This window comes from Mercenaria mercenaria, chromosome 13 (genome assembly GCF_021730395.1).
Source record: "Mercenaria mercenaria strain notata chromosome 13, MADL_Memer_1, whole genome shotgun sequence".
Classification (NCBI taxonomy): domain Eukaryota; kingdom Metazoa; phylum Mollusca; class Bivalvia; order Venerida; family Veneridae; genus Mercenaria; species Mercenaria mercenaria.
In genome coordinates, this window is record NC_069373.1 from 36832451 (window position 1) to 36844830 (window position 12380).

Here is a 12380-nt window from a genome sequence, read left to right on the forward strand (position 1 = left end):
CACCTCATCAAGACGATGTGCAGAACCTACGAGTCATCATGCCGGCTCAAGGTCAAGGTCACAACTTAGGGTCAAAGGTTTGAGCCTTCCATTTTGTGTCCGCTCTATATCTCCTAAACCCCTTGAAGGATTTTCATCAAACTTGGGTCAAACGATCACCTCATCAAGGCGATTTGCAGAACTTATGAGTCAGCCATGTCGGCTCAAGGTCAAGGTCACAACTGAAGGTCAAAGGTTTGAGCCTTCCATTTGGTGTCCGCTCTATATCTCCTAAACCCCTTGAAGGAATTTTATAAAACTTGGGTCAAATGATTACCTCATCAGAACGATGTGCAGAAATTATGAGTCAACCATGCCAGCTCAAGGTCAAGGTCACAACTAAGGGTAGAAGGTTTGAGCCTTCCATTTGGTGTCCACTCTGTATCTCCTTAACCCCTTGAAGGATTTTCATCAAACTTGGGTCAAATGATCACCTCATCAAAAACTCATGAGTCAGCCATGTCAACTCAAGGTCAAGGTCACAACTGAAGGTCAAAAGTTTCAGCTCTGTATCTCCTAAACCCCTTGAAGGATTTTCATGAAACTTTGGTCAAATGATCACCTCATCAAGACGTTGTGCAGAATTCATGAGTCAGCCATGTCAGTTCAAGGTCAAGGTCACAGCTAAAATCAAATGTTTACCCTTTCACTCTCCATAGCAGTGGCGGGGGATTTAGCTGTCTTTCAGACTGCCTTGTTTAACATATTTCTCAGAGGTTACGATTTAGAACGTCTGAAACAAAATGGCAGTCCAAATTACGAACATTTTTTCATTTTCGCCACTCGCGATTTTTCTTCGCCACTTTCATCGCAGATTCGCCAAATGGCTCGAGTGGCGAACGACAGTGTGGCCCCTGACACCTTGGTTAAAGTTTTAATGCTCTTTTTCCTAATCTCTTTAATTACATGACTGGTTTGCTTCAAACTTTTAATACTAATTCCTCATCATCACCCACATTATATGGCACAAGGGCCATAACTTTGCCCCAATATAGCATGAAGAATTTCAAGTTAAAGTTTTGGTGCACTTTCATTTTATCTTTGTTATTCATTACTCAGTGGATCTGATTCAAATTTAAAAAAGTTTTTTCATATCATGGCCTTCATCATATGACACAAGGTCTGTAACTCTGGCACCAAGCTTTTATGAATTATGCCGCCTATTTACTTAGAAAAGTGAATTTTCATGCACTTTCACGCATCTCTGATATTTCTAAAAGGATTTGATTCAAACTTAAAATAGTTGTTCTGCATCATCACCCATATCGTATGACACAAGGGCTGTAGAAAAAAGTTCTCAAATTAGAATTACAGCTTGTTATTAAGCAAGCATTCTATTATAAACACCTATTTTACACATATCTAATTTCATTTCAGGCATATAATGACCCAGACAGTAAAAGCACTCCAAGTCATAAGTTTGGTCTGAAATTTGAAAAGGTGAAGCCAGACGTGCTTGTTAAAGATTTCGCTAAATCCCTCAGTGACATGTTCCTTCTTAAAATGGAAGCTTTAAATGTAAGTACACCTCAGTGACATGTGTTTCTTAAAATGGAAGCTTTAAATGTAAGTACACCTCTGAGTGACATGTTCCTGCTTAAAATGGAAGCTTTAAATGTAAGTACACCTCAGTGACATGTTCCTGCTTAAAATGGAAGCTTTAAATGTAAGTACACCTCAGTGACATGTTCCTGCTTAAAATGGAAGCTTTAAATGTAAGTACACCTCAGTGACATGTTCCTGCTTAAAATGGAAGCTTTAAAAGTAAGTACACCTCAGTGACATGTTCCTTCTTAAAATGGAAGCTTTAAATGTAAGTACACCTCAGTGACATGTTCCTGCTTAAAATGGAAGCTTTAAATGTTAGTACACATACTTTTATTCCACAGTCTATTAGAAACAGTAAAAGTTTCTTACGACTAGTTTTGCAAGAGTTCTAGATTTTTGACATTGTAACTTTTGAGATTTTAATATGATTGCAGGATATGTTTTCTTTGATGTTTGAAGACTTTCATTATTACCAAAAAAAAAAAAAAAAAAAAAAAGGAAGTTTAGCTGGGTGTATAGAGTCAGGGTTGGTTGGTCTGGTGCAAAATGTTTGTGGAGTGAACTACTTCCACAGCTTTTAACCCTTACCATGCTAAATTTCTATAATGGACTGGTCCATCTTCCAATTTCGGACGTAGCATTTATCATTTGAAGGGGTGTTTACTGAAAATTTACTGACTGAATAGCGACCACTGTAGACCATGATCAGACTGCACGGATGTGCTGGCTGATCTTTGTCTACACTGGTCGCAAAGGCATAATCGTGTCCAGCATAGTAAGGGTTAAGCGAATCCAATAAAACTTCTTATGTAAGTAGTCACCATGATTGAAGTGAAGTTGTGCATGACATTTTTAGCTCACCTGTCACGAAGTGACAAGGTGAGCTATTGTGGCTGCTTGATGTCCATCGTTCATCGTCAGTCGTGCGTCGTCAGTCATCTGTCGTCCGTCAACAATTTCTCAAAAATCTTCTTGAAAACCACTGGGCAGAATTACACCAAACTTCACAGGAATGATCCTTGGGTGGCCCCCTTTCAAAATTGTTCAAAGAATTAAATTCCCTGCAGAACTCTGGTTGCCGTGGCAACCGAAAGGAAAAACTTTAAAAATCTTCTTGTCCAAAACCACAGGGCCTAGGGCTTTGATATCTGGTGTGTAGCATCATCTAGTGGTCCTCTACCAAGATTGTTCAAATTATCCTCCTAGGGTCAAATATGGCCCCGCCCTGGGGGTCACATGGTTTATATAGACTTATATAGGGAAGACTTTGAAAATCTTCTTGTACAAAACCACATGGCCTAGGGCTTTGATATTTGGTATGTAGCATCATCTAGTGGTCCTCTACCAAGATTGTTCAGATTATCCCCCTAGGGTCAAATATGGCCCCGCCCCAGGGGTCCCAAGTTTTACATAGACTTGTTTTGAAAAAAAAGTTTACAAATCTTCTTGTCTGAAACCACAACACTTAGACCTTTGATATTTGGTTTGTAGTATTTCTTATGTTCCTCAACCAAAATTGTTCAAATTGTACCCCTTGGGTGAAAAGAGGGTCCCAAGTTTTTAACTTTTATATAGACTTATATAGAAAAAACCTTTAAAAATCTTCTTGTCTGAAACCATACGACCTAGACTTGATATTTTGTATGATGCATTGTCTAGTAGTCCTCTACCAAAGTTATTCAAATTATGCCCCTGGGGTTAAAAGAGGGTCACTTAGTTATTACAGGGTTCGCACAGGCCTTGAAAAGTCCTTGAATTTGATGGTAGTCCTTGAAAACTCCTTGAAAATGACAAAAACCCTAAAAAACCTGGAAAACTACTTGAATTTTGATAAAAACTCCTTGAATTTGACCTTTCACTCCTTGAAAATTTTCTTTCCGTATTTTTGCTTTGCAAAAAGAATTTAAGGCTTAAAATAAATTGGAGAAAATGAAAATAAATTCGTGAAATTTCAGGATCGGGTCACTCGTATGCTATTATAGTGGTCTACGGCCACACTTTATCGATATTTACAGAGTGCTATTTCTACTATATCACCGTTCGCATGTTTCCGTTTCCGTTTAAAAAAAATACGGAAAAAAATAACTCGCAATTTTTAGCTATTTGCAAGTGTTTTCAGTGAATTAAAATGAGTATGAAAAATAAACATGTTTACTCAAGTAAGTGGGAGACAAAAGACGAATATAAACAGTGGCTGAAGCCCTATAGAGCAGACAGAACGAAGTGTATTTGCACGTTGTGTGACAAAATTTTTAGGTATCATTTAATTTAGTAGGAGTGCGCTAAAAAAATCAGAAGAAAAGCGTTAAACCTCAGCAAAATAGTGAATCACATCAATCTAATAATAGAATTACGTCATTTCCAAAGGCGTGACAAGTGATGGTTGTGTTATTTTTGCATTACATAATAAAAGTTGTTCGGATTAGGTCGTGGTTTTGAAAAAAAATAGTGCTTGAAAAATTGTAAAAAGTCCTTGAAAATAACTTGAATTTTGTCTCTGATATTCTGTATGAACCATGTATTATATGAGTTATATAGGAAAAATACTTAAAAAAAATCATCTGATCCTATTTCCAAGACTGTTTAATTATAATTACCTAATGACCCCAAGTAATATGATGTCACTTGACTGTGACCTTGACCTACTGACCTACTTTCTTGTTTTTTAAGATACAGCCTTTAAATTTTAATGACATACACAGTTTTGCGCACAAATCGTAAAACTGAATTTCATTGACCATGAATGTGACCTACTGACTTTCTTAATATGTTATCATCAGTTTGACATTTGAAACATGTAGTTCATATTACTCAGGTGAGCGATCCAGGGTCATCATGACCCTCTTGTTTTTCTTGGGTTGGCAAAGTAGGTGGCACTGATGCACACATTATACCCATTTTGCAAGTTTAAAAGGGATTCCAATGAAACTTGATACAAATGTATAGGTGATCACCATGAAATGTAGTTGTGTGTGACTTACTTATACCTATAAAAACAAAATTAAGGATGGTATTTTTAAGTGATTCAACTAAAACTTCTTAAATATAATCACAGTGAAGGGTAGATTTGTGTTTTTAAAAAAAATTCCATTAATGTTTATTCTTGTGTGAGCAGAGATGGTTGCACAAGATAAAACAATGTTCTGGAATATTAATCACATTTATTGATAGCTCTAGTTTTTGTCTGATGGCAACTTTTTTGAGGATATGAACAAGTAAAAAGCTCTAAAAATGTTACAAAGTTAAAACTGTACTTATATAAGAAATTATTACCAAGTAGTTCTAACTGTTTCAGAACTCTGTACAGGCAGCAGAACAAGCAGCAGCAGATCATAAATGGAAAAATAATATAAAGGTAATGTACTTCATATTCTCTCTTCATTATCAGACCATTTTGTATGGGTTGCTGTAGTAGTACAATGTATACATGAACTGGAATCGTTTTGCCCTTTTCTATGGCTTGTGCAATGTGAATATAACTTTTTCCCAGGAACAGGACAGTTCTAGAAAACAGATAGCCAATATCAGTATCCTTCAATTTGTTGGTGGTATTTTTGTGTTTATTCAACAAGGGATGCGTTAACCTTAATTACCAGTAACTATACTCTACTTCTGATAGGAAACTAGAAATGTCAAATGAAATCATTTCTATTTTGATGTTATCAAATTTCAGCAAATGCGAGGGCATGAATTTTAATATGTAAAAATTAGATTTATGAGTTCTAATTGTTGATTCGGATTTCATTTCTTGCATTGATGCAGTCACAGAATTGCGCAAATTTTGTCCCCAGAGTTTGTATCTATGGAAGGAGATATCCACTAGTACATGCATACTGCTTGAGGGTAAATGGGACAGTTTCCTATAATGTATATAGGGCAAAAATTTTCCTAGAATTTCATTAAACTTTGTATACTGACTGAGAATCAAGTTTATATATTATATATATATATATATATATATATATATATATATATATATATATATATATATATATATATATATATATATATATATATAAATTCATATTAATATATATATATATATATATATATATATATATATATAATAATTCATATTAATATATATATATAATATATATATATATATATATATATATATAATATATATATATTCATATTAATATATATATATATATAATAGAAAATATTAAAAGTTACTCCTGGAAAAACATCCAATGGGTTTCCTCTATCTGTATTTCTGTCAACCTACCGGTTTCATATCATAATCATCAGGGCAGACATATAAAAAATGTGTAGTTGCTTCGCAACGTCACATGTGTACGCAACGTTATTTTATGACGTCATCAATATTTTTTTAGTTTTGGCTTAAATATATCAAAAAAGTAACGTTCCTTAGACAACCTAGCTGAAACATTATTATTATGAAATTTATAAAAAGGAAAAATTAAATACTGTGGGTCCATTTTAGAGCATAGATCTAAATGTTCACTAACAGGCAATTGTCGACTTTTTCTCATAGCACAAATTGTCTTCCCTTGTCACCATTCAAAGCCCGCCGGCTTAGCTCAGTAGGGAGAGCGTTGGTCTACATATCGCAGGGTCTCGAGTTCGATCCCCGGGCTGGATGTATTTTCTCTGTGACGATTTGATAAAAGACATTGTGTCTGAAATCATTCGTTCTGCACCTCTGATAATTCATGTTGGGAAGTTGGCAGTTACTTGCGGAGAACAGGTTTGTACTGGTACAGAATCCAGGAACACTGGTTAGGTTAACTGCCCGCCGTTACATGACTTAAATACTGTTGAAAAACGGCATTAAACCCAAAACAAGCAAACAAATTGTCACCATTCAAACATAAAGTCTGTTATAGACAAGACAAGGATTTCTCACATTACTGTAAAATTCTCTTAACTAATTCAAATCTTTTCTGTATTGTTACTGTATATAGAATCATTTTATATGTGATATTACTTCATTAATGTGACATGACCTTTTTAATGTGACATTATACTCTTAATTTTATTCTTTATTTTGACCTTCCCTGAAGGTGAAAATGACAGCTGTAAGTGTAATGGTATAGTCTTGGGAGGTAAGTTAATATACCAGTACATGATAAGTATGTTGTGTTGAGAACATAATTTAGAATGTAATGTCACATTAAGAATGTCCTGTCATGCTAAAATGTAACGTCTCATAAACAATATAATTAACTCTTACCCTGCTAAATTTCTATTTAATGAACTTGTCCATCTTTCAATTTAGACAATACCATTAACTGTTCAAATGGGTGCTTACCAGAAAGATACTGGCTGAATAGAGAACAGTGCAGATCGTGATCAGACTGCGCAGATGTGCAGGCTGATCATGATCTACACTGGTCGCAAAGGCATGATCAATTTTGTCCAGCATGGTAAGGGTTAAAGATAGTAGTTTAGATGATGATGTTACTTTATGCATTATAGATGTCATTTAGGAGTTTGACTTAAGCTAGAAAAAGTAAAAGATACTGTTGTTTAGTAATATGTATTACAAATGAACAGACCAGTCCATAAGTATCAGATACTTTCAAAAATGTTTGTATTTGTTGATAGATTATTAAAAAAAAATCCATTCCTCAAACAGTATATTTGATTTTTTTTTTCAGAAATCTGAATTGGAATGTTTAAAATCGAAGGAGATAATGGACAATGACTCACGTCTTGTTTATAGCGAAAGATTCAAACAGAAGATCATTCCGAATAATTCAAGTGTTCACATTCCTGTAGAGATATATGATGGAGGTAGGAAACATATATTTCAACCATACCTGGGATGAGTACCTATTGTGCCCTTCTTAGTACTACCTTCCTATATATAGAGGAGCAGATAGATTGCTCTTCTTTTGTACTTTAATGTAATTCTTGAATGTCTTGCCTGTCCTACGTTCTCATTCATTAATTGAGAAAATGGGTACAAACTTGCAGTGTTGACAGCCTGTGGTATGAATATGAGCCGTGCCATGAGAAAACCAACATAGTGCAGTCTGGTCTGGATCCATGCTGTTCGCTAATGGTTTCTCTAATTGCAATAGGCTTTGAAAGCGAACAGCATGGATCCTGACCAGACTGCGCGGATGCGCAGGCTTGTCTGGATCCATGCTGGTCACAAACCCACTATGTTGGTTTTCTCATGGCGCGGCTCATATGTGGTTATAGGATTTCTGATAACTGTTGTTTTTAGGGAACTTCCATGTAGGAAGTAAGGATAATGCCCACTCTGAAAATAAAAAATTGAGAGGGCAATACAAACTGCTTAGGTACTAAAATCCGTATAGGCCTTAAACCAGATAAAGATTATTTTATCTTAAATGGTGTATATATTTGCAGTGCAGATTTTTTAAAAATGAAAATAAATGTAAAGTTTATATTTATATTTCTTTTGGGGGCAGTTGGCAAGTAAAAGTTGAGCCTAATATGCTCTTGGGCAACAGTCTGAAAACTTTAAGTCAAATGCTGGGACACCACTTTCCAACGGATATATTTCTAGTTATTTTAAGCATTGTCTGCCAAAATTTGTTTATGGCTTAAATGTATATAGTTACATATGATCCATATTGTTTGTTTTGCTGAAAATATTTATACTGACTAATGTCTGAATGAGCTACTGGAAGTATTACTATAATTTTTACATATGATTTTACATGAACTTTAATTGTACATGATTTTGTATTTTACATGAATTTGTATTTTGGTCCAGTTGGTTCTTGTTTTATTGTATGTGGTGATAACTGTGTTGATCGGGAAACATGACAGTACAGCTTGGCCAAAGAACAATTTATTGTCAACCCATTTTTGGTCTTCGTTTCTCTACTTTTGTTTATAACAAGGAAAAAAGTGAAAAATCATTTTTATTAAGAAAATTTTGGTTGCAAAATGTTACATGTGTTGTTATGAGATTTAGATTCATTGTTTTAAAGGCAATCCGCATTTTAGTTAATGTTCTAGTGGCCAAGCTTTACTTTTTGCTAAATAACCGTCTTAACCCTGGAAATCATGACATTTACTTTATTTGACATAATAAAGGTTTCTACATCTTTTTTTTATTTTATTTTTTTATAAGCATTAATACATGCCAGTCATGGGTTGTTATTAGAATCATTTTTTTCTCTAAGAAAATCTAACTTAAAGAAGAAAAACAAGAGTATGGATTTCTGCAAATACTGTTGAGGAAGGAGCAGAGGCCGAAGCTTAAACTCCTTTCTCAAGAGTTAGGGCTCAAATTTTGATAAAGAGTAGAAATTACAGCTTTTGCAGTCTCTAGTTTGTGTCAAGTATTGTATGCATAATGTACCTGCAGTATTTGCTATTATGTTAAATAATTCTGCTGATATTTTAATAGTGAAACTAGTACCACAGTGGTCGTTGAAGGAAAAAATACCAAGGGGTAATATCAGTAGATCATAATTCACTGCATGAGAGTGATGATAAAACCCTACCATGGAAAATCAACAATCTATTGCTAAAGTCTCATCTCAATTTGTTAGTTATGCCATGAGCAATTGTTATGTGTTTAGAAAAGAAAAAAATATTCTTAAGTTATCGTGCATTCAGGCAACATGAATGAACAACATTGTGAGAAGATACAAGGATTGGAACATACTGCAAGATATAATATAAAACTAACTTATTTAAGGTTAAGCTGAAAAAATCATAAGGACTTGTTTTCGCAGTAATGATTATACATGTATGTATGTAGAAACTTGTCTCTGACAGACATAATTGTTACTTTTTGTGGACTGGTCAATGAAAAGTAAATGTTTCACATACTTCTTTCAAATTTTTAGGTTTCTTCCAATGTTTCTGCATTTAACCAAGAAGAAAGCCACATCATTTTTAGCTCACCTGTCACAAAGTGACAAGGTGAGCTTTTGTGATCACGCGGCATCCGTCGTCTGTCCATGCATGCGTGCGTGCGTCCGTAAACTTCTGCTTGTGACCACTCTAGAGGTCACATTTTTTGTGGGATCTTTATGAAAGTTGGTCAGAATGTTCATCTTGATGATATCTAGGTCAAGTTTGAAACTGGGTCACGTGCCTTCAAAAACTAGGTCAGTAGGTCTAAAAATAGAAAAACCTTGTGACCTCTCTAGAGGCCATATATTTTACAAGATCTTCATGAAAATTGGTCAGAACGTTCACCTTGATGATATCTAGGTCAGGTTCGAAACTGGGTCACATGCCATCAAAAACTAGGTCAGTACGTCAAATAATAGAAAAACCTTCTGACCCCTCTAAAGGCTATACTTTTCATGGGATTTGTATGAAAGTTGGTCTGAATGTTCATCTTGATGATATCTAGGTCAAATTCGAAACTGGGTCACGTGCGGTCAAAAACTAGGTCAGTAGGTCTAAAAATAGAAAAACCTTGTGACCTCTCTAGAGGCCATATTTTTCATGAGATCTTCATGAAAATTGGGCAGAATGTTCACCTTGATGATATCTAGGACAAGTTCGAAAATGGGTCACGTGCCTTCAGAAACTAGGTCAGTAGGTCAAATAATAGAAAAACCTTGTGACCTCTCTGAAGGCCATATTTTTCATGGGATCTGTATGAAAGTTGGTCTGAATGTTTATCTTGATGATATCTAGGTCAAGTTCGAAACAGGGTCATGTGCGGTCAAAAACTAGGTCAGTAGGTCTAAAAGTAGAAAAACCTTGTGACCTCTCTAGAGGCCATACTTTTGAATTGATCTCCATAAAAATTGGTCAGAATGTTCATCTTGATGATATCTAGGTCAAGTTTAAAAGTGGGTCACGTGCCATCAAAAAGTAGGTCTGTAGGTCAAATAATGAAAAAACGTGACCTCTCTAGAGGCCATATTTTTCATGGGATCTGTATGAAAGTTGGTCTGAATGTTTATCTTGATGATATATAGGTCAAGTTTGAAACTGGGTCAACTGCGATCAAAAACTAGGTCAGTAGGTCTTTAAATAGAAAAACCTTGTGACCTCTCTAGAGGCCATACCCTTGAATGGATCTTCATGAAAATTGGTCAGAATGTTCACCTTGATGATATCTAGGTCAAGTTTGAAACTGGGTCACGTGCCATAAAAAACTAGGTCAGTAGGTCAAATAATAAAAAAACCTTGTGACCTCTAGAAGGCCATACTTTTCATGGGATCTGTATGAAAGTTGGTCTGAATGTTCATCTTGATGATATCTAGGTCAAGTTTGAAACTGGGTCAACTGCTGTCAAAAAACTAAGCCAGTAGGTCTAAAATTAGAAAAATCTTTTGACCTCTCTAGAGGCCATATTTTTCAAATGGATCTTCATGAAAATTGATCTGAATGTTCACCTTGATGATATCTAGGTCAGTTTCGAAACTGGGTCATGTGCAGTTAAAAACTAGGCCAGTAGGTATAAAAATAGAAAAACCTTGTGACCTCTCTAGAGGCCATATTTTTCATGAGATCTTCATGAAAATTAGTGAGAATGTTCACCTTGATGATATCTAGGTAAAGTTCAAAACAGGGTCACGTACCTTCGAAAACTAGGTCAATAGGTCAGATAATAAAAAAACCTTGTGACTGCTCTAGAGACCATATTTTTCAATGGATCTTCATGAAAATTTGTCAGAATTTTTATCTTGATAATATCTAGGTCAAGTTCAAAACTGGGTCACATGAGCTCAAAAACTAGGTCACTATGTCAAATAATAGAAAAAACGACGTCATACTCAAAACTGGGTCATGTGGGAACAGGTGAGCGATTCAGGACAATCATGGTCCTCTTGTTTTTTATAGTATTTTATTAATGTCCTAGTTGATACACAGTGATGGCGGGTATAACAAATGTGTTGTTTTAAAGGTCAGTGTCACTGGTATTTCTTTCTTGTACCAATATTTGTTGAAGAAATTTATCTATAGTGTATCTTTAAAGTTCTTTCAATAGATAGACCCTCGAGATATTTTATTGACCCACTTTGTAGCAAAACTTTTTTTTTAAAAAACCTGTTAAACAAGATTGACAAGTATTTTGCGATGAGACAGACAGAATATTTTGTTGGTTTTCTACTATCCTTTTATCAACACAGTTATTGTATGTAGTGAGAATAGAAACTGGTTTAATTTGCTGCATAAATAAATAGCCTCATAAAGGCTAATGTAGATATTGATCGCACTGTCATGTGAAATTTTGTTTGCAAAATAGCGGTAGCTGTGTACATGACTTTTGTTAGCTGTGTTTTGTTGTACTGTATTAGTTAAAGGGAAGTTATCCAATTATCATAAAATGTGCTATAGAAGTTTGAATCTGATATAACTGTTTTGTTCTTTCAAGTGAAAATGTAATTTAAAAAAAGATTGAATGAATAGTTATAATTTAGGTGTGAGGTGATCATTGTCTATAAAATACTTGACCTTTCCCCTTAAGGTGCTTTTTAGTCACATGAATTTTGAAATATATTTTTGCATGAAAAGGAAATGACAGGGACAAAAACATCACTTTCTTGCAAGCATCCTGACATGGTAAAATGTTCTGATACATTACACAGTTGTGCTTATACACAGAACTTTAAAGTACAGTTCTTTTATAAATGATTATATGACAAACACGCAAAAAGTAGAGGTTTGATTTTCAGTGAATCATGTAGGTCACATATTGCAAACACGTCTTACACTGTGCTAGTATGTACACATACCTGTTGCTTTTATTTGTTGTCAACAGCAGCAACATGCCTTTTCCCCTGCTTTTGGATGTACTGATGATTTAGGATTACATGTCAACTGAGCAGACCAATACGAACATGATTATTATTTGCTATGAGTGAAC

General features: G+C 34.8%; 1 protein-coding gene across 1 annotated transcript in view; it reads left to right on the forward strand.

Annotated features, from left to right (window-relative positions):
- Positions 1 to 12380, forward strand: part of LOC123530420 (voltage-dependent calcium channel subunit alpha-2/delta-2-like) — a 92325-nt gene that overhangs the window by 11501 nt on the left and 68444 nt on the right. The window contains exons 3-5 of the mRNA XM_053520825.1: positions 1417 to 1557; positions 4883 to 4942; positions 7215 to 7350. Of these exons, the coding sequence (XP_053376800.1) occupies positions 1417 to 1557; positions 4883 to 4942; positions 7215 to 7350 (337 nt within the window). The remainder of the gene's footprint in view (positions 1 to 1416; positions 1558 to 4882; positions 4943 to 7214; positions 7351 to 12380) is intronic.